Source organism: Nipponia nippon, unplaced genomic scaffold (genome assembly GCF_047370975.1).
Source record: "Nipponia nippon isolate SJK-2023a ecotype South Korea unplaced genomic scaffold, ASM4737097v1 scaffold_6, whole genome shotgun sequence".
Lineage (NCBI taxonomy): Eukaryota > Metazoa > Chordata > Aves > Pelecaniformes > Threskiornithidae > Nipponia > Nipponia nippon.
Genome location: NW_028262380.1, coordinates 29,148,735 through 29,173,995, shown reverse-complemented (window position 1 = coordinate 29,173,995; position 25,261 = coordinate 29,148,735). Strand labels below are relative to the sequence as shown.

At 39.0% G+C, this 25,261-nt stretch overlaps 1 protein-coding gene across 2 annotated transcripts in view; it reads left to right on the top strand.

Moving 5' to 3' along the window:
* Positions 1-25,261, top strand: part of CORIN (corin, serine peptidase) — a 157,396-nt gene that overhangs the window by 62,474 nt on the left and 69,661 nt on the right. For both annotated transcript variants that reach the window (XM_087735590.1, XM_087735589.1), the window contains exon 5: positions 15,674-15,855. In XM_087735590.1, coding sequence (XP_087591716.1) covers positions 15,674-15,855 — 182 coding nt within the window. The remainder of the gene's footprint in view (positions 1-15,673; positions 15,856-25,261) is intronic.

Genomic DNA, 25,261 nt, shown 5'->3' with positions numbered 1-25,261 from the left:
GTATAAAGTTTATGTACCTATATATACCTACAGAAGTTAATCCCCGAATTTTGGCTTACATGTCTCTGAAAAATCATGGAGTCTCTGAAAGCTTTTCTATCAATGTCATGGCTCAGCTAGTGTGGGTGGGCCTAAGAAAGACTCCATGTCACTGACCCTCCCAATAGCTAGGGTTGGCACTGCAGCCAGGTACAGGCCCTTACATAAAAGGGCCTGAAATTGTCTCTGATGCCAAACTCTTTTACAGTTATGTGCCAGTAGATGGCAGATGCAGTGTAGGGGAAGGACAAACCAGGGACAAAATATAGGGAAAGCAGGACAGAGAAATTAGATGCTAGAATGTTTTTCCCCCATTGAGAGGACTGTCTTTTCCCTGCCCACAAATAGAGGCTGTTTACAACTACTGGTATGTATGATTTGTAAAGAAATCAATGTACAGAAGGAAAGGATTGCTTAAGAAATTAACTAAAAAATTAAAAGCTAGAAAAGCAATACAGAGATATGGGCAATAGTGTCCTACATTGGCCAGAATGATGTCTGTGGTCCAGTGGGTGTGAAGCCAGTGTTGGCCATAGCAGGCAGCATCAAACTTGCACAGTGTTTCACCCTCTCCACTGATCTGATGTACTGACCATGAAAACTCTTCCAGATCACAGACGAATCTTCTTTCAAAGTGCGTGTGTTGGGGGGAATTATGGATAGACCGGAGTTAAAAGGTTATCAAGCAGAGAAACATTTCTGAGAACAATCTGGGCATGGGAATGTCCCTTGGAAAAACATATTTCACAATGCTGCTCAGAGGAGTTCAGAGAAGGGAAGGAGGCAGAAAAGAAAATCAGGAGGACTGGTTATTTTATGAACGCATATTTTATTGATTGATTGCCTCCAGCCCTGTTGTCATAATGATTTGCTGTGTGCATTATCTATTATAAGCTGTGGTTTCTGGTTTCTAAGTTGGTATGTTAACTAGGGATCACAGGTCATCCTCCTACACATGCAATATATTATTACTTCTAAATAAATACTGATCATTTAAGTAATTGAAATAATTGTTTACAACAAATCATAAAATGAAAAAGGCTTTTTGTTAATGCTTGTTTGGCAATTTAATGTATCTGCTAGAAAAACACACTTTGTTTTTACAAAATGAGATTTCATTTAATAAATTGCAATAATTGTAGGACAGGAGCTTTCAGTAAAACCTTGCATTTTCACAAACATTTCAGGAGTATTAACACTGATAGTTTCCTATGAGACTTGTGCACCTGGACTCAAAACCAGAAACGGATAGACGAGGGAACATATTACCTTACTATAGCAAAGCTCTTCTAGTAGATATGAGTACACCGTCTTGTGCAGAAGTTAATAAACAAAAGGGGTTTGGATTGAACAGTGGTTAAAGGATTCTCCAAGAATTCCTATGCTTTTCAGATCATGTTTAGCCTCTTTTAGTGCCCAGCTTATTAACAAATAACTTTTAAAGCATCTGCAGTTAAAAACTAATGAGAGTTCAGTTAGTGAGACATACTAACCTTTCGTAAGTTTGTCTCTCCTGTGAGAAGTTACTGTCACCCTGCTGGACACCGTAGCGGTAAGCACCAGGCTTACCACTCACCGGCTGAGCAGGACAGGCAAATTAGAATCATAGGATCGTGCAGGTGGGAAGGGACCTCTGGAGCTCCTCTAGTCCACCCCCTTGCTCAGATCAGCGCCAACTTTAAAGATGGATGAGATTGCTCAGGGTCCTTTCCAATTGAGTTTTGAGTATCTCTAAGGATGGAGATTCCACAGCCTCTCTGGAGAACATGTTCCAGACCACTGTTCCATGGTAGATTTTAAGTTGATACAACTTGGTAATGCTGTTGAAAAAAATCAGTCTTATCCTATTTCCCTGCTTGCTATTCTCCAGCTCAGCAGTGCCCTTTCCGTGTCCTGGCAGGAGTATTTGTTCAGCTCCATGACATACTGGATTAGGAAACTGATCTGAATTAAATTGGGAGTGACTGATCTGATTCATTGTGTAACAGCATGAAGTGTCATGCTGGCACAAAGAGGGAGGGAAGAGAGGTGGGGAGGGGTTCAGAAGCCAAGCTGAGGAGGGCTAGGACAGCTGCTTTCTTTTTTGATGACATCTGCTCCTGCCAGCTTGAAGTGTTTGTGAAACAACTTCAACATGAGGAAGCAGCATGATAATGCATTACAATGAATTTCTACTCAACAGAGAGGAGCCTAGAGTGTAAATAAGTGATAGGTGTGTCTGAGATTCTTTAGGATTCCTGACAAGATGCAAAAGTTTTAATTTAGGCTGATTCTTGAGGTCTTCCTTTCGACAGTGCTCTGAAGTGCACAGGGAGTCCTGGAAAGCTATGTGAAATTAAGGGTGATCGCAGTGATCTGTGGAAATGGAAGGCTGTCCTTTAGGCACAATGTTGTTTTGGGTGCCTTTATTATCCTGGTGATACAAATAGTTAGAGCAGCTGTGCAGAGTATGATGTACTCACTGTTATTCCAGAATTTCTGTAGCAATGCTGTGGTTGAAATAGCTTTGTGTGATTCAGAGGACTTCCGTTTCACTGCGACAGCTTGTCTTTGCCACGTGTGAATTTTGTTTGCCAACATCAAAAGATCTTGTAACCTGGATTCTCAGGCGTAGTAGGAGCTTCTTTTTTGCAGGAGACATTTCTATAGAGTAAACTAAATCAACAGTGTGCTCAGCATTTGCATGAGAAATATCAGGTGAGAATTTTCAGAAGTTTGACTTCATTTAGGAGAAGTTTTGGCAGATGGTACAAGATTGTAAAAATAGCTCATAACTGCAGCAATATTCTCAATAATATCTATTTAAAATGATTCCTGGCTGAACTATAGCTCTAATGAATTCATTTACTACGTCTTTCCCATTTTCACTGTTATGTTTGAATCAAGTGATGGGATGAGTAAGAGAAATCTGGAAGGGCTGGCTGCTTTAGTTAGGACAGATCCTCTCAGCTGATTATGGTCATCATACAAAACACATTAAATGATTTTGCTACCTTTTTTGTGGTAATAATTTCAATACTATATGGCAAAATTTATGTAGCACTTTGCTAAGTATGGTAGAACAGAGAAAATGCTTCTGCTATACAGGGTACACATGAGGTGTTGTTGATTCTTATGGTATTATAAGCTCAGCTGTTACATATGGTGCCGTCATATCCAGAAAGTGACTGAAGGGTCAGAGTGGATTTCTGAATTTCTGTTTTTTTGCTGATTCCAGATAGAAATGACTCCTTATTTTGGTCAAAATAACTTTTCTGGGTTTTGTCTACAAAATAAATGATTACACTGACTAAGAATTCTACCCTGCATTGTAGAGACTGTATGTGTCCATCCGTATGGATATTAGCTGAGTTTGGCCACATTGTCTGAAGAGCGTTGCTAGGCCTGAAAGAGATGTTAAATTCAACAGCAGACGCTGCCTCCTTTATTCATTTCTGGATGGATGAGAGGAGTCTTTTTAATATAATGGTATCTTTGGATTTGTTCCCAGTTCCACTTTCACTGGAATCAGGAATCTGTATTTCCTGTGTGAGCTCTTTATAAGTATGGTACTCCTGGGTATCAGTGATCTGTTCTAAGACTTTTGCAAGTGTAACTCTTTAACTGTCTCTTTTCTGTACCACCAGATACAGCAACTATTAAGGAATAGTTAATTGGACCTGTAATTTTTAAGAGGAAAAAAATACAAGGCATCTGTATGGACCCACAGCACAGATTCCAGTCCAATTTTTTCATTTTATTTGGGTCTGAGACTTGTGTTCTCATAGCCTATAAATAAATTGCATGCTCTTCCATGCTGCAGGCAATTCATTCAGTATCTCCATCTTTTTCATTCTCATTGTATAAACCAGGCCTTTTTCAATCTCTAGGAAAGGGCATTCCTCTTGTGGCTCATCTGTAATTGCCAGCCGCGTGACAGCAGATCAAATATTTATGAGTAAGAACTGGCTTTCTGCACTAGCTGTAAATCCTTATACTCGGTCCCTGCAGGGCAGATGAGTGGGCAATCTAACAGCAATTCAGCCAATTAATAGTAGGCCTTAATCTCGTGTAAACAGCTGGATCCATTCTTCAGTCTCCCACCTCGGGGGAACTGAGCTGCTGCTGCCTTTTGCCAGGATCACCTCTGAAGCCTTTTTTCTCCTTTAAGGTGTTAGGTGTTTCTCAGACTGTGGGTCCTACATAGTCCTTTTACAGGTTAATTATGCATCTTTGTACTTAGACATAGGAACGTGCTTCAAGAAGACAGTACGTGCATTTGAGCTAAAAACAAGGTGGGAGGTCAGAAACATATGTGCGGCTAGCTCTGCATTCAATACTATGAAGTGTTGCATGGAGATGAAGTGCCTTCCCTAAATGTTGCTATATGGATTCAATATGAGTTTGTAAAGTGAAATAACCACAAAAATCTAAAATAATCTTGCTTTCTTTTCAGATTTTATTACTATGTAAAGAAGCAAATTTCAGATTTAAACCCATCTCTGGAGACAAAATAGAAAAGAAAATGCAATCTTTCCAAATAACTTGCAAGATAAAGATGAAAACCAAACAATGAAAGAGAAAAATATATTATTTTCTTGATTATGTGAAATTGAAACCTTAAACAGCCCATTTATTTACAAATCCATGAATCAAAAAGTAGTATTGAGATTTTTATGAGCTTGCCACTCTGTTCAGTGGCTCTGAATGTGATGGTCTGCCTGTTGGAGTACTGTGAGAGGGTACAGAGAAAGATTTCACAAGAACCAGCACTCTAAAAAACTGTACTGCTGGGTGTGGGTGTTCGCTCTACTGTAGAAACTTTCTTCTGTGACATGTATGTTCTGTGGAAGTCTTTACTGTTAGAAAATCCCCCGAAGTATTAATAACAATTAGAACTAACAATGGCTGGTGTGTCAGCTTGTCACTTCAACTTGTTCGATTTCAGGACTGTAGAAACGCAAAGGATAATCTCAGTTTTCTTCTTCCCATAATTTTTGCATGTTTCCTGGGTTTTTCCGTTTCTCCCTGACCCCCTCCCCCTGCCCCAGCAGTCTCTCACAATTGTGTTACCGGTTCCTTTACTCTGCTGCAGACCTTAGATCTGTCATCATTCTTAGCCTGTGTGCCTGTGAATGCTACAGTGGATTACCCCGCAGTGTGCTATAGCAAGGCTGTAGTATGATTAATATTTCCTCTGGCAGCCATGCCAGTTTAAACTTTTCCTTAAACAGATTTGGCTGAAAAAGTAATCCAGCAAAATACCCTACAGTTATTTTAAACTTGGCTCAATACCTGAAAACGGCTTACTGTGTGGCCACAGAAACAGTTATCCTGGAACAACTGAAGGGATGGAGTTGGGGAAAGAACAGTAATGAGGACCAGCAGTAGCTGAAAATGTTCATCAGTCTGCCTTCAGTCAGGTTGTCTACTGAACCGCAAATGTGACCTTTAGCCAGGTGCAGTCAACAGTTGTGTGTTCTAAGAGTGATCTTCGTGCTGTATTTTCAGCTCTGGCATACCAGCTTCGTTTATAACCTTTTGCAAGTCATTTACCCTCTATTGTTTCAACCTGTAAAATTGCAATAATGAATTTCTCAATAGAGCATGGCTGTGGCAGTGCTTTTACCAGTGGAGATACTAATGTGAAGATACAAAGAAATGCTATAGAAAATAATGAGGACTAGATATATTACAGAATTTACCAGGTTGCGTGGAGAGTCCCTGCAGGATGGTTAGTTGTATATTTTATGTAATGCTTTTGTCAGCTTTAGCAATTTCTACCTCTCCCTCTCCTGACAGCTTATTCTTGCTTTCCCTGTATCCCTTTGGAGGGGCCAATTCAGTTATCAGATGAGAAAAAAAAATACGTTGTTGTTTTTTTGGTCATATTACTTTTCAGCTGAATCAGTTACTTAACCTGGCTTACTGTACAGCCTACAAACAGCTGTTATTGCAAAACTGAAAGCAGCACAGAAACAGATATAGACATTTGGGACCAAGAGCTGCATATGCTGCTGCTGCTTCCAGAAAAGACACATCAAGAGCCATGCCCTCAGTGGCTGCTGAATTTCAGAGCCAGACTCTTCAGCTACCTTGAACAATTGTTCCGTAGAAAATCTGTTAAGTTCTGCAGCAAGAGGAAAATAGTTGCCTAAAGGATCTTCCCCCTCCTTACAGCTTCTTTGATAATTTCTAGTACTCAAAACAACCACTTAAGTGACTTATAGAGTCTGCTGATCAGCCCTGTGCATGGTAATGTGATTGCAAAGAAGAAAGTCAGTTTTACAGAAGGAGTAATTTCTGAAAAGAATTCATCTAAAAATGTAAAACGTCTTCAAGTGAGGGATAGGGACTAGATCCATGTAGGATTATAATCAGGCAATTTGAATTCCAATTTAAGTGAACTCTAGGTGATTGGCATGAAGAGGAAGTCAGATCATCTGCTCTCAGGCAGTGTGGAGCCTCTTTGGAAGCTTAAAATAAGTTAACATAATAGTTTTAGAGAATATACTGTATTGTATATATCTGCTTCAATGAATATTTAATATAAAACTCTTTTGATAAATAGCTTCTCTGAAGATACCTTATGCAAATTGAAAATCCGTATTTATTCTTGTATTGGGTTTGCGTGGCAAGGTTTTGGTAGTGGGGTGCATGGGGACTACAGAGGTGGCTTCTGTGAGAAGCTACTAGAAGCTTCTCCTGTGTCTGATGGAGCCAGTGCCAGCCGGCTCCAAGATGGACCAGCCGCTGGCCAAGGTGGAGCCCATCAGTGGTGGTGGTAGCACCTCTGTGATAATATATTTAAGAAGGGGAAAAAACTGTGCAATTGCAGCAGGAAAGAGGAGTGAGAAAATGTGAGAGTAACAACTGTGCAGACACCAAGGTCGGTGAAGAAGGAGGGGGAGGAGGTGCTCCAGGTGCCAGAGCAGAGATTCCCCTGCAGCCCCTGGTAAAGCCCATGGTGAGGCAGGCTGTCCCCCTGCAGCCCATGGAGGTTTAACGGTGGAGCAGATATCCACCTGCAGCCTGTGAAGGACCCCATGCCAGAGCAGGTGGATGCCTGAAGGAGGCTGTGACCCTGTGGGAAGCCCGCACTGCAGCAGGCTCCTGGCAGGACCTCTGGAACCCGTGGGGGACCCACGCTGGAGCAGTCTGTTCCTGAAGGACTGCACCCCATGGAAGGGACCCATGCTGGAGCAGTTTGTGCAGAACTGCAGCCCATGGGAAGGACTCATGCTGGAGAAGTTTGTGGAGGACTGTCTCTCATGGGAGGGACCCCATGCTGGAGCAGGGGAAGAGTGTGAGGAGTCCTCCCCTGAGGAGGAAGGAGCAGCACAGACAATGTGTGATGAACTGACCGCAAGCCCCATTCCCTGTCCCCCTGCACCACTGGAGGGGAGGAGGTAGAGAACTCGGGAGTGAAGTTGAGCCCAGGAAGAAGGGAGGGGTGAGGGGAAGGTGTTTTTAAGATTTGGTTTTATTTCTCATTGCCGTACTCTGATTTGGTTGGTAATAAATCAAACTAATTTCCCCAAGTCGAGTCTGTTTTGCCCGTGAATGTAATTGGTGAGTGGTCTCTCCCTGTCCTTTTCTCAACCCATGAGCCTTTCGTTATATTTTCTCTCCCCTGTCCAGCCAAGGAGCGAGAGTGATAGAGTGGCTTTGGTGGGCACGTTTACCCTTAATATACTTTCTAATAAACTATAAAGAAATTTTTATTTGTTTTGGTGCCATATGATTCTTAATGTTGATATTTCTATACAGCTGAAACAACTGAAGTATGAACTTTTAAGTGTGGGGAAACCAACCACAGAGTTAAAAATATGTCACATATCTGTTCTTTCATCAAACTCCATCTTCAGCAAGAGTTTTTTTCCATTAATATCCTGAAGAGCAAAATTGTACCCTAATATGTTATAACCTGCTTCTGTTTCTGCCACTGGCACCAAATAAATTATGGTAAGATTGCCATAGACATGCCAGTTTATTTTTAAAATGATTGGTCTCTAAGTAGCTGTAAATAAGACTGATCAAGATGGAGATTTTTAATCATCTTTTCATCCTCCAGTAGATTAAGCAATATGTCCATACTAAACTTGATCATTATCCAGAAATATTTAATTTATGGAGCACACATGACTGAACATTGAAACTGGGCCAGATATTGCAGTAATTGCTGGATAATCCCATGTTTTCTGTTTGTCAGAGCTTCTCTAGAGACTGAAAATTCTACTTGGCGTATTTAATCACTATGCTGTTGTCTTTTAGAAGCTTAGTAATTTCTGAATTATTATTGTGCGGTGTATATATCCAAACATTTACACTGCACTGTAATATTCAAATGGTGGGCTGCATAAGCTGAACAAATGAATTGAACTTTTTTTATTTGTGATTTTTTCATATAGATGTAAATAACTTAATAGGCAGATGAATCTTCTGAAAAAAATTGCTCATCGCCTAACATTTTGAGCAACTTTTTAACTATTATGTGTAACTGTCCGTAGTTATATTTTAATATAACTTTTTACTATTATTTGTAAAATTCCCATTGAAATGAATGATCAGTATGTTGAAGGACCTTTGGAAACAATGAAACTTTGCTATAGTTACATTTGAAGAAATTAGCATCCTCATACTACTATTACCTGATGGGTCTATGTCAGGCTATAGCTGCAGTGTGGTGCTTTGGAAGTTAATGATTTAGGTGTGGGACAAGGAGAACAGAGAGCGTATCAAATACTTCACACTTGTATAAAACTTCATCTGAGAGTCCTCAAGAACTGTTTGTGGTTTGTTTTTTTTTTTTTTTTCATATAGCAGCCACATTTGTACAAATCATAAGAGCAGTATAGACTTGGTTAGCTGTGGTAAACTCAAGTAGATCTCAGTCACAGACTTAAATTCAAGCAATGCCCCTGCTATCAATTCTTTGGGGGAAAAAAAGCAGAATATACAGCCTTCAAATTACTATTTGTGATCATCAGGTATGCTCCATTGGACCAGTGGGAACTATTTACAGTTAATGAGGTAGAATCACTGCTTACTTTTCTTTTCACTGTAATGTAATTTTAGAGTGTATTGTGTGTTTTCCTAAAAAATAAACAAAAAGCTAGCTCTAAGCATATCAGTCAATAAATTAAATGGCTAGCATCCACAAAGAGATCAAATCAATACTCCATTTTAGTTATGTGGCATCTTCTTTCTTGCAGATATTTTGGAATTCAGACACCTTCCCTAGTAAGTAGCGGCTTTTCTTTTGGCATTTTCTGTTATAAGGAGCCTCTGTTAAACCAGTGGGTCTGCTCATGTGAATACGTCTGCCCACATGTGATTATGCTAATATAACTTTTTAGAAGTAGTAGACTAGTTAAAAATGAAAAGCTAAAAAACATCCAGAACTCTAAATGGAAGTGGCTGGAGACAGTCACTTGCCTTGTCAAATCCTCTTTATTTAGGGAATTTTTCAGGCTCCAGTCAGGAGGCAGTGATGTCTACTGCAGAGCTCTTGCTGTGCTCTTTCTTCCTCTCCATATCCAGTAGGTTCTGTGAAAAACAGAAGAGTATTTTAGAACATCTTTATCTGAAGAGCCATTACAGGTCAGATAGTAAACTTTTAATTTGCCAGTACAATGTGCAGAACTAATAAGTGGCAGCTCTTCCTGTCATCAGGAGGGACCATTTGTTCTTGGTTTTGTACACAGCCAGATATGTGCTTTATGGTGCTGAAATTTTCTGCCTTTCAACACATCGCAATCTGGTGGTGAAAAGTACTATTTTAGAATATATCTGCTTCTTTCCAGGCTGCTTCTTTCCATAAAGTAAGCTGCCAACTAGGAAGCTGCAAGAGACAATTTTAGAGATAAAGGTCCTTGGCTTGTTTCTGCGATAACTTCAGTACTGCAGCATGTAAAGTGCATTGTGTAAAAGTCCTTATCATTACCTGGAGAATATATCTCTAAAGATATCTGTTTTGAAACAGTGATTCCCTCTAGAGTATGTAATGAACTCAGTAGCAACACTGGAAGCACATTCCTCTTGTTAGATACTGAGCAGAGAAAGGCAAGCATACTGACTTCAGAATACTTATGCAAGTCAATGTTTCGCTTTACACCAATTTCTTCATGTTACCATTAGTAGTTAGGCAGCTCTGGCAGCTTTTTATTCCTTGCTTGTGGGGTTTGCTGCAGTATCACACAGTTTGTAATACTACTGTGTTTTTCTCTGTTACTGTAAAATGAAACACTAAGTAAGGGAACTGTTGGGTACTCTGGACTTTTTCAGTTTAGGCCACTTACTTGTGCCTGAACATGGAGTTCTAGCCATGTTTTTGGGGTAAGCAGGTACAACCAAGAGTCAGACACAAAAAGAAAGATTATATGATCTAAGTGGGGTACTAGGAAAAAGACCTTTTCTATGGCATTGTGAATGGTTATGAGTGATGCAAAATTGCATTTGCTAAAGCCCAAAAGGTTCTGCAGTAATTTAGATACAAACTGCAAATAGTTGTGTTGAAAATTTAATCAGTGTAGGGGTACAGGAGAAAACATGTTAGATGTGGTGTGTGGAATCTAAATGTGGCCGCGATGTAAAGACACAGAATGAAGTGCAGGCTGATGGTGATCCCCAAGATGCAAACCTGAGTGACAGATTGACTTATTTCTCGAAATAGCCCTTTGTTCCCTCTCAAACACTAAGACGACTGTGTATCATTACAGTAAAGAATATGGTAAGGATTCAGTCCTATGCATTTATATTTTTGCAATAAATTAGCTATTTCAAGTATGACAACTTTCATTAATGACTAGAGTTACTATAATCTACTTTAAGTAAAATGGTATTTAGAAGTGTCTGTACATGTGTATGTGTGTTTGTGTTTTTATACGTATTTATTTCTGAAACTTCAAACGAGATATCAGAATACTGAATTGTTCTTGGCTAGGCAATTTATTTTCTTTTGGATAACTACTTCTGTAATAGTTCTTCAAGTTGCTTCCAAATTCCAGTAACATAAAGAATTTGCAGTTTGCCCAACATTATGAAAAATTAAAGTATATTCAGTTCAACTTCCTTATTTTATGTTAGTTTGTGATATTTCTTTCAGTTTTGTTCTCATTTTCTGTGTGAATTTCCCTCAACAGACCAAATTTAAATGGCTCAAGCAGTAAATAATTTCATTTTACTGAAACTGTTCATTGTTATGATATCCCTTGTCTCTTCAGTGGAGTGGAAGTACATTGATTATGTATTCGGGGCTTTATCTAGTTATGTCTTGAAAACATGCAAGAATGGAGACAACACAACCTCTCTGGATTACCTGTTTCACTCCCTAATTTCATGCTGAAGAAGTTCTTTATATCCTGCCTGAACATCTCTTGTTTCAGTTCACGTCAGTTGTCTCCCATCCTCCCACCATACGCCACTGTGAATAGCTAGACTCCATAACCTCCCCATGGGTCCTGAAGGGTGTAGTGGTTGATGTTAACCCCAAGCTGTCTCTTATTCTGACTGAAGGAGCCCAGTTCCTTCAGCCTGTCCAGCAGGTGAGTGTTCCAGCCTCTGACCAGCTTGGTGGCCCTCCCCTGGGTTTGCTGCTGTTTATCAGTGTCTTTCCTGTATTGGAGCAGCCAAAACTGGACACAGTATTCACAGGCAGTCTAACAAGTGCTAAGCAAAAGGGGACAATCATTTCCCATTATATACTCACTGTGTGCTTGTGTGATACAGGCCAGGATGCTGTTGGCCTGCTTTGCTGCCAGGACACACTGCTGGCTTATGCCCAGCTTGCTGTCTACCAGGATCCCCAGGTTGTTTTCAGCAGAGCTGCTCCCCAATCAGTCAGTATCTAGCCTGTATCATTAGAGTGGGTTCATTCTTCCCAAGTGCAGGACTCATCCTTGTTAAACTTCATAAAGTTCCTCTTGGGCCATTCTGCCAGCCTGTCTAGGTCCCTCTGAATGGCAGCTCTACCATCTAGTACATTGTTCCCACATTGTGGGAACAGTTTGGTGTCATGTGCAAACTTGACAAGAGCACACTTGGTCACCTCTTCCAGGTCCTTGATAACGATGTCAAACAGGCAGGTCCCAGTACTTTATATCTAGTTATTTTATCCTAACAGGCAATCAGGCTGGTCAGCCATGATTTACCCTTGATAAATCTGTGCTGACTGTTCCTGATCATCTTCCTGTGCCCAGAAATGTGTTCAAGGAGGACTTGCTCTGTGATTTTCCTCGGGACTAAATGAGGCTGACCAGCTTGAAGTTACCCACCTTGACCTTTTTGGCTTTTTTTTTGAAGATGGGTGCAACATTTGCCTTTTTCTAGTTGTGAGCAACCTCCCCTGATGTCCATGAACTTTCAGAGATGACAGAGATGGGCCTTGCAAGAGCACCGGAGAGTTTGCTCCACAAAACTTGGGTCCCCTGGACTTGTGTGGGTGAAGTTCTCTCAAGCATTTCTGAATGTGTTACCTGTTTCTGTAAGGGAGCCATGCTTAACAATTACATGTATTTCTAGGTCTCTGTACATGTTGTTCCTTCCATTGAGAGTTGGTTGACATTTTACACTTTAAGCAGTTCTGTTTCCTTTCAAAATACTGTGCCAAATCACCTTCCAGGTCCATGTAATGTTGTTTAGCTGAAGTTCACTTCAGTGGCATCACTTCCTCTGTGGAGTCTTTCTGGAATTTAATGGTCATGATAAGAAAATCATGTATGGTAGTGGTGGTGGCAGCTCACGATTATGATAAAGGATATACTTGTTTAGGTACAAGTAACTCTCTGATTTTCTTTATTTGCAGTGCTGTTGGTAATCTCAGCAGATGACCCTGAAGTTATAGACAGTGAAGACAGTGGACAATCACAACTGTATTTCTGAATTAGACAAGAAAATTAATAAAAACCAAGGCATGCCTTCCCAGTCTTGGTGTTCACTGTTTTTTGGTTTTTTTTAAATATATATAGTGTAGAATAAAATATTGCATTATAAAGTCAGAGGTATCATTAAGAATATAATAAATACACATTAAGTTAACATGCTAATCGTATTTTAAACATTGCATATTTTAGAAATTCATCATTCTTTTTTCCTGAATGACAAAACATTGATTTCAAGCTAAGTAAAGAATTAAAATTTATGTCATATTTTGTAATAAAGCAAAGCCAGCAATGCATAATAATGCTTTCAAAAAAATAACATTTTACTTGCGAGTCAGAGCCAGATTTACATCTTTTCATTACATTCTTAGGAATAAATGCCCCAATTTTAATTATGCCTGAGAAAACTTGAACTGTTTTAAATGTGAGTGAGATCTTTCCTGCTTAGAGCGTGTACGCAACTTCTGCTCTTTGGTCATTGATTCCTAAGTTATGAACATACATTAGCTTCTCGGTCTTCTGCTGGTAATGTTTTATATTATTTTAAGAAATGCTAAAAGCACTGAAGTAAATTTGAGGAAGGAATCCACACATTGAGAAAATGTAGTGATGGGGCATTAGGTACTTACATGAGAGATTTTTTTTTCGCCATTTATTTGTCTTCTTTCTGTTACCTCATCCAGAAGGCTGACACAGTCTTCTGGCAAACACCACTCAGATGTCTTGTCTTTCCTACTGTGTATCCAGGCCTCTCTTCTTCCTAATTTTTGACGGTTATGACACACTCTCTAGCTCTAGAGGTTCTGGAAGGCTATCATGCTGTCAAGTTGGAGTTTTGATATTTATTCAGTGTGAACAGGTTGGTGTTAGTAGATGCCACCATCTATCTGCCTTAGTGCTTCTGCTTTCCAGCAAGAAGAGCTGGGTCTTTTTGACTTACCAGTCATACGGATGAGAAAAGTGTTTGTGAATGCAGGCAGCACATCTCATTTGGGCTGTGTTATTTGCTTGTGTGTGTGGACTTACAGATGCAATTGCACCAGCTTACTGAGAGGCTTTCCTCCACTGTGCTCCAGTGATAACTTATGTTAGTCTGTTTGACAGCTCTCTCATGTAACGAAGGTGGTGCTGATCCTTCCTGGGAAAGGCATTGAACACTTCTTTATAGCTAAGACTAATGTTGACTGTTGCTAGAGCTTTTCCTCTGCTCCACCAAAATGGTTTTCAGAAAAAAGATTACTGGAAGCTGGCAGTAAAGCAGGGAACTGTATGTGTGGATGTTCATAGAATCATAGAATTGTTTAGGTTGGAAAAGACCTTTAAGATCATCAAGTTCAACCATTAACCTAGTGCTGCCAAGTCCACCACTAAACCATGTCCCTAAGCACCACGTCTACCTGTCTCTTAAATACCTTCAGGGGTGGTGACTCAGCCGCTTCCCTGGGCAGCCTGTTCCAATGCTTGACAACCCTTTTGGTGAAGAAATTTTTCCTAATATCCAAACTAAACCTCCCCTGGTGCAACTTGAGGCCATTTCCTCTTGTCCTATCACTTGTTACTAGGGAGAAGAGACCGACCCCCACCTCGCTACAACCTCCTTTCAGGTAGTTGCAGAGAGCGATAAGGTCTCCCCTCAGCCTCCTCTTCTCCAGACTAAACAACCCCAGCTCCCTCAGCTGCTCCTCATAAGACTTGTGCTCTAGACCTTTCGCCAGCTTCCTTCCTGTTGCATTATGCTGCAATAGTCTGTGCTGAATTACAGCTGCCACATCTTTGAAATTTCTTGTCTTTTCAAATCTTGACTAACTTGAATAGCATTGTGTTACCTGTAATCTTGTAACTTTACTTTTTTTATCCTTTTCCAAATCTGCAGTAAACATGTTAACAGATTTTCTAGATTTTTTGCTTGACTTTGCTGACTCTAATTATGTAGACCTGGAGACAGTTCATAGCTATCTATTTTAATTGGTTTTCCTATGTACACGTAGAAGAGGAATAAAGAAAAAATACATATGCAGGTATATATCTCAGAATAAAAAATAGACAAGTGTGCTGCATTTAAACTTGTTATACTTTTAAACTTGTTATACTTTTAAAATTGCTGATTTGTAGTGCTTTTCTTAAAAAAAATACAGTTCATGTTGATATTTATTGCATTTCATCTGACACTCAGTTTGTTTTGACCGCTCAGGGGAAATAGTGTAAGAGCTCATAAATGCTAAAAAGGGGGGGGGATATAGTGCTCTCCACTGTGGGTTCCTACAGTTTATGTCTGGTGCTTGTTGGTTCTCTCCATGAGCAGATTCAGCACACTTAAGTTGTCAGAAGCTTACCCAGTCAAACACACGAAAAGTTTTTTTCCAAGTTAATGATTTTGTTTATAAGCTCATGAAAGTGTTTGCCGAAGTCAGAGAGGGATAGGTCTGCACAAGTGTAGGGAAGAAGGAGAGGATGAAGAAGCAAGCTTTCTCCTGTGTGGTGTCAGTGCACCATTATATTGGTTCAACTGTTGATGAAATCTCAGCTTCAGCTTGCACTGAAGCATTGAACTTAGAAACTGTTCTGAGCTTGATTTGGGCTTAAATTTAGCGTGAAAGCCAGAGGTGATGCCACCTTCAATGAATAATGAAGATTTGGCACTTTTTGGTGTAGCTCTTTAGAATGTAAAATTCTTCAAAAGTGTTTATTATTACTTTTTTCTCTTTTTAAAAAGTTTTCACAATCTACTAGAGTAATAATCCTTTGTATTTTTGTTCTCTGTCTCTTTTCGCTAGTCGAGGCCTCTTGCCCTGCAGGACGTTTTGTGAGGCAGCAAAAGAAGGCTGTGAACCGGTCCTGGGTATGGTAAATGCTTCTTGGCCAGAATTCCTGAAGTGCTCTCAATTCCAAAACAAAACCGAAAATGACACCACTGCAAGGGTATGCTTCTCACCACACCAAGACAAAGGAAAGCAGTGTATGTTTCCATTCTTAACTGTTACACTATGTTCATGAGTTCCTATTTAATAATGTATTTCTTATTGTGTAGGAAAAGCTCTGGGATGAAATTATTACTTCTGGTTCTGTTATTATGTTCCTTCACATTACTGTGATCAAGTGTGGTTGTCAGTTGGTTATAGTTTTGCTGTGCTTCAGTTGTTTAGACTGAAATTTTTCAGACTTGTATTGATTTGAGGCTTTTTTCTTTTGCATCAAAAATTCTGAGCTGTTTCAAGGAAAGAAGGTAGGAGAAAAGTAATATGCCCTTTAAAAATGTTGTACTGACTTTTTTTTTTTTGCTAAGCTGTAGTAAATACTGTATTATTATTTGGGGCAGGAAACTGATACACAGACCAAATTTCAAGTGTATCTCCTTTTTCCTTGCTGTAAAAATGAGCCCGGAACTGATGGAGAGGTGAACTTTACAAAAATCATGGTTTGTATACATCCACTCATAGAATCATAGAATCGTAGAATCATTTAGGTTGGAAAAGACCTTTAAGATCACCAGGTCCAACCATTAACCTAGCACTGCCAAGTCCACCACTAAACCATGTCCCTAAGCACCACGTCTACCCATCTTTTAAATACCTTCAGGGGTGGTGACTCAGCCACTTCCCTGGGCAGCCTGTTCCAATGCTTGACAACCCTTTTGGTGAAGAAATTTTTCCTAATATCCAAACTAAACCTCCCCTGGTGCAACTTGAGGCCATTTCCTCTCGTCCCATCGCTTCTTACTAGGGAGAAGAGACCGACCCCCACCTCGCTACAACCTCCTTTCAGGTAGTTGCAGAGAGCGATAAGGTCTCCCCTCAGCCTCCTCTTCTCCAGACTAAACAACCCCAGCTCCCTCAGCTGCTCCTCATAAGACTTGTGCTCTAGACCCTTCACCAACTTCATTGCCCTTCTTTGGACATGCTCCAGCACCTCGATGTCCTTGTAGTGAGGGGCCCAAAACTGAACACAGTATTCGAGGTGCAGTCTAAGTGCCGAGTGCAGAGGGACGGTCACCTCCGTAGTCCTGCTGGCCACACTATTCCTGCTCCAAGCCAAGACGCTATTGGCCTTCTTGGCCACCTGGGCACACTGCTGGCTCGTGTTCAGCCATCTGTCAGCCAACACTCTCAGGTCCTTTTCTGTCAGGCAGCTCTCCAGCCACTCTCTAAATACAAGGTATTTCCAGCTCCTCAGAGTTGCTGCTCTGTTCTCTAGATCCAAATCTAGGTGAGATCAGGCCTGAAAGCAGCAAGCCTGACTCTTTTTTCTCATTGACCCCATTGCTGGAGTCCTCTTGCTGGCATCTGAGAGGCATCTGAGACTTTACTGTTGATATGCATCATCCCATGAGCCTAAGTGACAGAGGCTTCTACAGTCCATCTGTGGGTTCTAACTCTGTTAATGACTTCTGGGTGACAATAGAACAGAAGAAATTATATGATTGAAATTGTTTTTCAGTTTTGCTTAAAAAATGTAAGAAGTTACACTCTCAAAACTACCTTAAAAGATCAGTGAGGTTATACAGTGTATCTTTGAATGTTAGTTAATGCTGCAATTAAGATTGTTTGTATATCCTGGTTATCTCCTTCTACTTTCTGAATATGCATAATGATATAGACTTAAATTATTGGACCAAGTCTTTTTACCAGTTGGATTCTCCGTCTCTTTGGGCATGTTTTGAGGGGTCATGAAGTAAAGGAGGCTATTATCCATACCTACCTTCACCTGTGGGAACATTTGTAATGGCTGAGGTGGGGAAATATACGAAGAGGGATTGTGTCTTGATGAAGGCAGTTGAATGCTTTCCAGGTAAACGGAACACCATCCACAAGCCTTTTGTAGGGTTCCTATGGGGTTTTGGGCAAATTGCTGTAGTGAAAGCCACTGGGAGCTCTGTTTTAACCATATGATATAAATATATGCTAAATATGCTGAAAAATTAGGTCTAATGGATCTCTCCAAATGGGAATCATAAGCAAGTCATTATAAAAATGCATATTTTTTTTCCATGCCTCGACTTCCCTTTGTAAAATGGAAATAAAACTGTCCTTTTAGCTCACAGGGATGTTGCAGCCATATGTGTGTTGATGCCTTTGGTATCATAGTGATGAACATCGTAGGAATTAGGAGTACAATAATTTTGTCTTCATGGCAGGTTCAAATAACAAATAAGGTAAGAGGCTGTAGCGTGAATACATAAGTATGGTAAGGGGTTGTACATTGAACAATGAGAGTAACTAGCAATGAGCAATGAGTGACTAGCATATCATTAATTGAGCACGCTCATAGTGAGCACAGAATGAGGTATAATTCTGAAAAAGCAACAGGATGTTAGAGACCTGGGTTTCATGCATGTGTGGCACACAGACTAAATGCAAGGTATGATGTAAATGTGCCTATTCAATTTTCACAAATTGTAGCTGGCTGAAGTGTTCAAAAGCCCCACCAAATCTAGATAGCTGAACATTTAGATCAAGCCAGAAGAGACCGCTGACTTCTGAAACTTTCAAGTTTCATAATATCTTCTGGCTAAAAACATGTCTTTAATACTGCTAGAGAATAAGTTTGTTGTAATAGTGCCTGGTTGATGATTCTTACATAATCTGTGTGGCAGGATTTGTATCTATCTAGTAGTGAACTGCATAAATTACAGAGAAGTACACAGTGGAAGCTTGCCATTTCTCACTAGGGGAAAATCTCTAGAGCCAGTTGTGAGATTCATGGCCCCTACCTGGCAGACCGTGGAGACCTAGCTATTGGCAATTCTGACATCCTGTTGTATAAAACAAAAGGCATTTTAAATTCATTTTTTCATGAACTATTGTGCATAATTCTGCTTGTATATGAATAGTTTTTATGTAGAATGATAGACTATAGAGATTATTTTGACATTTTTTATTTAAAAGAATGGTTCTAATGTGATTTCTCTATGACTGAAAAAGGTGAGAGTCCAGGTTCACTAGGCGGTTTCTCCTACAGAAATAAATTATGCTGTGGTTAAATATTTCTTTCTGCAATTTGTATATTTGAAAGAATTTACTTCTCTGAATACAGTAGAACAAAACAGCCGGGGTTGGTTCACTGTTCCAATCCCTTTTTACCTAGTGCTCAGCCCAAAGGACTCTTCATGCTCGTCTGAGGGCTCAGTTCCTGGAAATTCCGCGAGCATGTCCTTGGCATATGGCTGCTTATGTCTCAATTTTGTGGTTTCTTTTGGGGACTAGTGCCTCCAGATTACATGCAATAAAACCCTTCCTGCCCACATATGCCTTGCATACAATTTGTTTTCTGTGATGATGTAATTCTCTTTTGAGGCTTTAGTTATTTCTTGTATTTATCAAAAATAAAGTCTGGCTGCTATACCTGCTTGTTTTAGCACAGTATCACCCAATCCAAAACAAAATTTTCTCTTGATTATTTTTGTCTGATCGTGACTAAATACTCTGTATCCTTCTCATTTTCTGAATTGAAAATTACCACTCCTCCAAAAAATCCTTGAACCTCACATGCCTTTCCAAGCTTTGTTGGAGAACGTATGCTTGACTGATCTTCTAATTAGAATCCAGAGCATTTATCCTGGGGACAATTACCAGCTTTTCTGAAAAATGTTTATTAGTTAGTATATCTAGTGGATATATACTTGTTCATGTGTCACTGCTGATATTTATCTCTTTGTCTAGATTTTTTCTCCACAGGCATTGCAAATTGAGTGCATGCTACCACTATGGAGAAACTATTATGACATACATTCCTGATGTGACCACAGATGTACTGAATGTACTAGAAAATCCGAGCCATGTGCCATTATAGTAAAACCATCCGAGTGTACAAAATGAGTCACAGAAAAAAGGTGCAGTTCTGTAGACAGGGCTGCATCAGTCAGGTTGATATCCTTTCACACAAGTGACAAGTGAATAGCCAGTAGGTGAGAAAATCAGCTACTCCAAAAATACTTTTAGGAATCCAGCGGTTGAGATTTAAGATAGGTGATTGAACTGGTTTCACAGTTCTAGAGTTGTGAGCATGTAAGGCAGTGAGGGGGAAGCATCATCAGTCACTCACTCCACACGAATCCAGTAATGCATTCTGGGGGGAGAAATCTCAGAAACATTCCTGAGGGCTGCTATATGTATCGCTACTCACAGAAATATTCCAGCTCTGATTTTCTTTCTTGCAGCCGTCACTGTGTTTTTCTGTTATTTTATTTGCTTTGACCAGCCAACATAGCTAATGCTGTCAAATATGTGGAGGAAAAAAAACACAGTAGCTTGAATGAGAAGTAAAGCAACACAATGAGCTGACTTAGATTAACGTGGAGCTCTCACAAGAGCCCTGAAATTATTTTTCAGTTAATTTGAATGGTAAAATTCTTTCAAAAGCAGCAGTGAGTATGATGCTTCTGCTCTTTATACAGTGAAACTGTGTAAGCAACAGTATGGAACTGTCAGACAATGTTCACTTTTGTGTTATTACTAAAGAGGCATTATGAATGTCTGTTTCTATTAAAAAATAATGCACAACAGACCTGAACTGCACTTCATAGCCATAAGATTTGTAATAAATAATACTATTTAAGTTATGCAAAAGTACATTAAAATTTAATATAGAATGTAAATTCTATTGCATTGTTATGTTGCATATTATTTATACTGTTAGTTCTTAAAGGTACAAAAAAGTATATGACAAAAAACAATGAGACCTTTTTTCCAGTGAAAAACTATTTTTAAATAGTTGTGTCAAATTATGAAAATACTTTTCATAACATTTTTTCCAGGAACAAATTTACAGTTTTGTCTTAGGAGATTTCATCTCTCCACAGAATTTTTTTGCAGTGTTTCACAGAATTTTTTGCAATGTTTTGCAATGTATATGAAAGTACATTTTTTTCAGGTATGTTTTATTGCAAATCCTCTTGTGATCACAGTTTCATTCCTATTGGAGTGAATGTTATAGATTTTAGTCCTCACTCAGATTTAATGGAGACATTAGCTTAGGTTTTTTTCTTTATGTTAGTTTCTTAAAAAATATTGCTCTTTTCTTTGTTTGTTTTTTTCTGAACAATGTAAGGAAGGGACTTTACACGCTGTAATGGTTTCTGGGTGTTCTAATAATTCCTATATACTATGAATGCCTTCCTAGTAGTAGTTAAACTTTAAATCTGTAAAAAGGAATGAATAAAAAAAGAATAATGAAAAGGAATGAAAGTAAGTAAGTATGTGTATAGGTAACACATGACATTATAAGTAGCATTAAATGATAAGTAACACAGAACTTTTCTGTTCTGTAAGACAAATAAATCATTGTGAACTTTTTACTCACTGGTTATTGCAGCAGTTTTCAGTTGGATACAGTCTTTTAATTAATTTTTTCTGGTTAGAAAACTTACAGTAGTTGGTGAGCAGGAAAACCATTGCTGATAACCTGGATGATCTCCCTTCTTAGCAAAAACATAGAAATTAATTCTTGTACATGTTGATAAATGCCCTGTGATGTTCAAGGGCATGAAAGGGCTAAATGCATGAATAATTGGAGTGAGCTCTTTCGGCTGTTTGATGATGCCACCACAGGAGCTCTTAGCTTGTTTTAAGCTGGCTAAGGAGCATTTAATTGGAGCACCACATTAAGAATATTAGCAATAGTCATTAACAGTTAACGTGTAACATTTTTTCAGATACTGTAAAAACAAATAGGTAATAGATGTATTAATGCCACAGCTATAGACTTCAGCGGTACTTCTCTCTTATTATAATAGCATTGCCTTTACTCCAGTTTACCTTTGAGTTTTGCAGTAACTCAGCTGAATAGTTCAAACTTTCTTCTAGTGGCTGTCCTCATACGTTATCTTGTCCCGCATAAGCTGCAATGGTGCAAACAATACAGAAAATACTCAGGGGAATTAATATAATGTATACAAGGAAATGACCAATTTTCTTAATCAAATATGCTTAACTAATGCAGATCTTGTTTTGTTTTGTTCCAAGAATCAAACATCAATGAAAATTATTCTGATTCTCTTTTTTTCCATGGAGCCCAGTTTATCTTCCAGGATTTTTCACACTGGTATTAATTTAGAGAATACCTTTGAGCAGCGATTCAAAGGCAGTATCTGGTTACAACCAGGTGTTTATTTTTCTGTTGGCGATGTGAAGCTAATTATACATATCCAATACAGAATTTATTTGAGAAAAAGCTTTTAAAATCAGGGAGACATTATCTTCCTTTTGTGCCCTTGCATTCACTTGATGCAGTGAAGAGAGAGATGATCTGTGTATATGTAACATTGATACTGACCAGCTGCAAAAACAGCAATAGTGGAATAATTCTTTGAGGGAGACAGAATGTTTTTCAGGATTGTGGTGGTGTTTCATGTGAGGAAACATTCACAGCTGAAAAAAATATTTCCCTCAAGCACTCATTCTTTACTTCTGTTGACTCCTCATTATATTTTAATATGTCCTTTGATTTTGTTTTTTCTCCCATTCTTCCTCCCCCACCATTTGTCTCTGCCTGCCTTCCTGTTCTTTGCCTGTTTCTTTTCCAGCTTGGAGTTTCCTGTGTGGCCTTTTTAGGCCACTTCTCTTGAGTGCAAGAGAAAAGTCTTTTGTGTTCTTTCTCTCACAGTGTTTTGCATCATAAGGAAGTAGAGAAATGGACAGTTTCTTGGAGGGAAGGATTTGCCGACTTTCCTAATTCTGTGATAGTGATCCTAGTGCCAAAACTTCCTAGAATTGATAACTACAAGATGCATACACTGTACCTCAGGGTAATTAGGGTATAGGGAGCAGGTGATGAAAGTTTGCAGGCAAGAGAATACAGGGATTCCTCTGTGTCCCACTGTGCTATTGGGACTGTATTGAGTCAGATGAAAAGTCTATCTATCTTGTAGCACTGACTCCAAAAGCTGCCAAAATCAGATGCCTAGAGAAGAATAGAAGAACAGGGCATGACTGACTGTGTGGCAATACTTTTCCAAAATACTCCTGCATTTTCCATCTGTTTGAGACATTTCTGTAATTTGTGACCCACCATAGATTTTTCTTCTATTAATTTGTCCCTTTGTTTCATGAATCTGTGTACATTTTAGCATCCGTAGTATCCTGTTGCAAGGTGTTACAGCTTATCTAAATGCTTTATGAAGAGTACCACCTTTTGATTGTTTTAAAAACAATTTTATTTGATGCTTCCTAGTTCTTTCATAGCATTAGACACGAATGTTGTCTCCTCTTCACTTAAAAAAAAAAAATTAGCAGCACTTTTCATGGTAATTTTCACAGATTCACAGTGCTTTATCAGTTGCTGTACCTTGACATGCAACCAGATATCAATCTTGAGGATAGTAGAATAATATGTTCATTTCAGTCTGTGCTATCTGCAGCTTTCCAGGGACCTGCCCACATAATCTTCTATAGATGGCATTACAGTAATCTAGCTGGGAAGTACAGCACATAAATGGTCTTGGCTCCTCAGAGACACTTTTGATAGTACACCAGTCTCCGGTAAAATAAAGCACCAATGGTGTTTAGTCAGGGATTCTGGAAGCTTTTCCAGATTGTAGACCTTTTTTGGGGAAGGTCTAAAACAAGCAAGTTTCTCTATCAGCAAGGGTTGCTTAAATTTTCTTTGGGTTCCTTTTACCTAACATTGTTTCTTGTTATGGAGTTTGGGTGTGTGAATATTTGCATGATTATATTAATAAATCGTGAATTATTGACAGAGGTATCAATAATTAACATTTCCCAGCACATTCCTTTGTAATAACACCTTTACAATTTTTAATAATTTTGGAAAATTTGAGTGGAATGGTCCATAATTTTTTTACTTCAGACATCTGTTTCAGGCTCTATTTCTTCTCCTTCTTCTGCTTTATTTCAAAAAGTCCCAGCATTTCTAAGTATGCAGCTGTTTGCTTGTGTTCAAGAAAGTCTTATAAATGGTTGCGTATCTAAATCCTCTAGGTTTCAGATCAAATACCGAAATTCAACATTCAACAAAAGTGTTTGTTTTACAGCATAAGACAAGGCTTTTATAATTTCCATCAAAATGTGATCTTTGGACGTATGGTCGAATTGTAAACCTGAAAACCTCTTCTTGCAACAGCTCGTTAGAAAGCAGAAATTACGTTCATTGGAGGTACTGTTCACAGTGTGTGTGCTCTCCTTGTCCTGAACGCTGCACTGACTGGACCAAACATATCCAGTCATCACCTATTAGAAGACTGCAAGAAGTGAGATTAATTTTTCTTAAAATTCCTTCTGATTGCTGCCAGGTGCTAAAACTGTGAGAAGGAAAACTGATTTCATTCTTCCTCTTGTTTGCATATAACATACAAGCTAAATGGCAAGATGCTCACTTTAAGTAAGAAGAAATGGAGAAGTGGATTGGGATGGAAATCAGAATGGATAGGAACAGAATAGGATAGAGATGTATTAGGAAGGGAGAGTCACAATGTTTTGTAAGTGCTTGAACACGCTTTTGTTCACAGCCCAGAAATTAAGATGGGACTCCAGAATCTTTGCTCTTCTGATCTGTAGGAAAAATGGTCAGATAAATATCCTTCCTGTTTTTTACCTTTGTTCTCCCAGGCCAAATCGGCATATTCACACAGAAGGTAGAAGTCTGTTATTGTTGCTCTCTTAGTACCAGTGAAGATCTGTACTGATGGAGATCCGTAAGCAAATCAAGATGGTTCCTTTAATGGTTCTTTTTGATCTTTTTATGATGTTTTCTTTCTTGAACGTGCAGGAAATTGCATAAAAGTCCAAGTTAGAAGAATGTAAGATTTCCAAGTCGGTTAAAGTTGCCTTTCCAACCTCAAACAGCCATTCTTGTATGATGAATTACAATCTTTTGATTATGTTATCATATTCTATTTTTACTTGACATCATCATCTGTGGGATAAACACTGGTCTACAGGGAACTAGAGCCCATACTGAGGAAGGCTGTTGTTTCTAGGGCCCCCTGTAGGGCTTACTGATTGTAGCAGTTGGAAAGTGCAATGCGTGAGGTAGGGAGCTGGAGAAACAAAAAGATTGGCTCATAATAAAGAAAATGTGATGTTATAATATAGAATGAGATTCTTTCCCTGTCACTGTTGCAGAGACCATATGTAATGTTGAGCAAGGTACTGGAATCAAAATTTTCTCAACCATTCTTTGCACACTTCCAATTAACTGGACTCTTCATTTGTAAGGCTGGGGTTTATTTGCAACTGGAACGTGCTCTTGCAGCTACAAGTAAAGGTAACAGGAGCTATTCTTTGAACATGTAAAATAACATCAGAGTCTTTACTCTCCAGAAAAAAAAAAATCACATACTGACATGTCTTAGATAGGACAATTGAAATTATTATTCATTATTTCTTATAACTTTCACCTTAATATCTCAG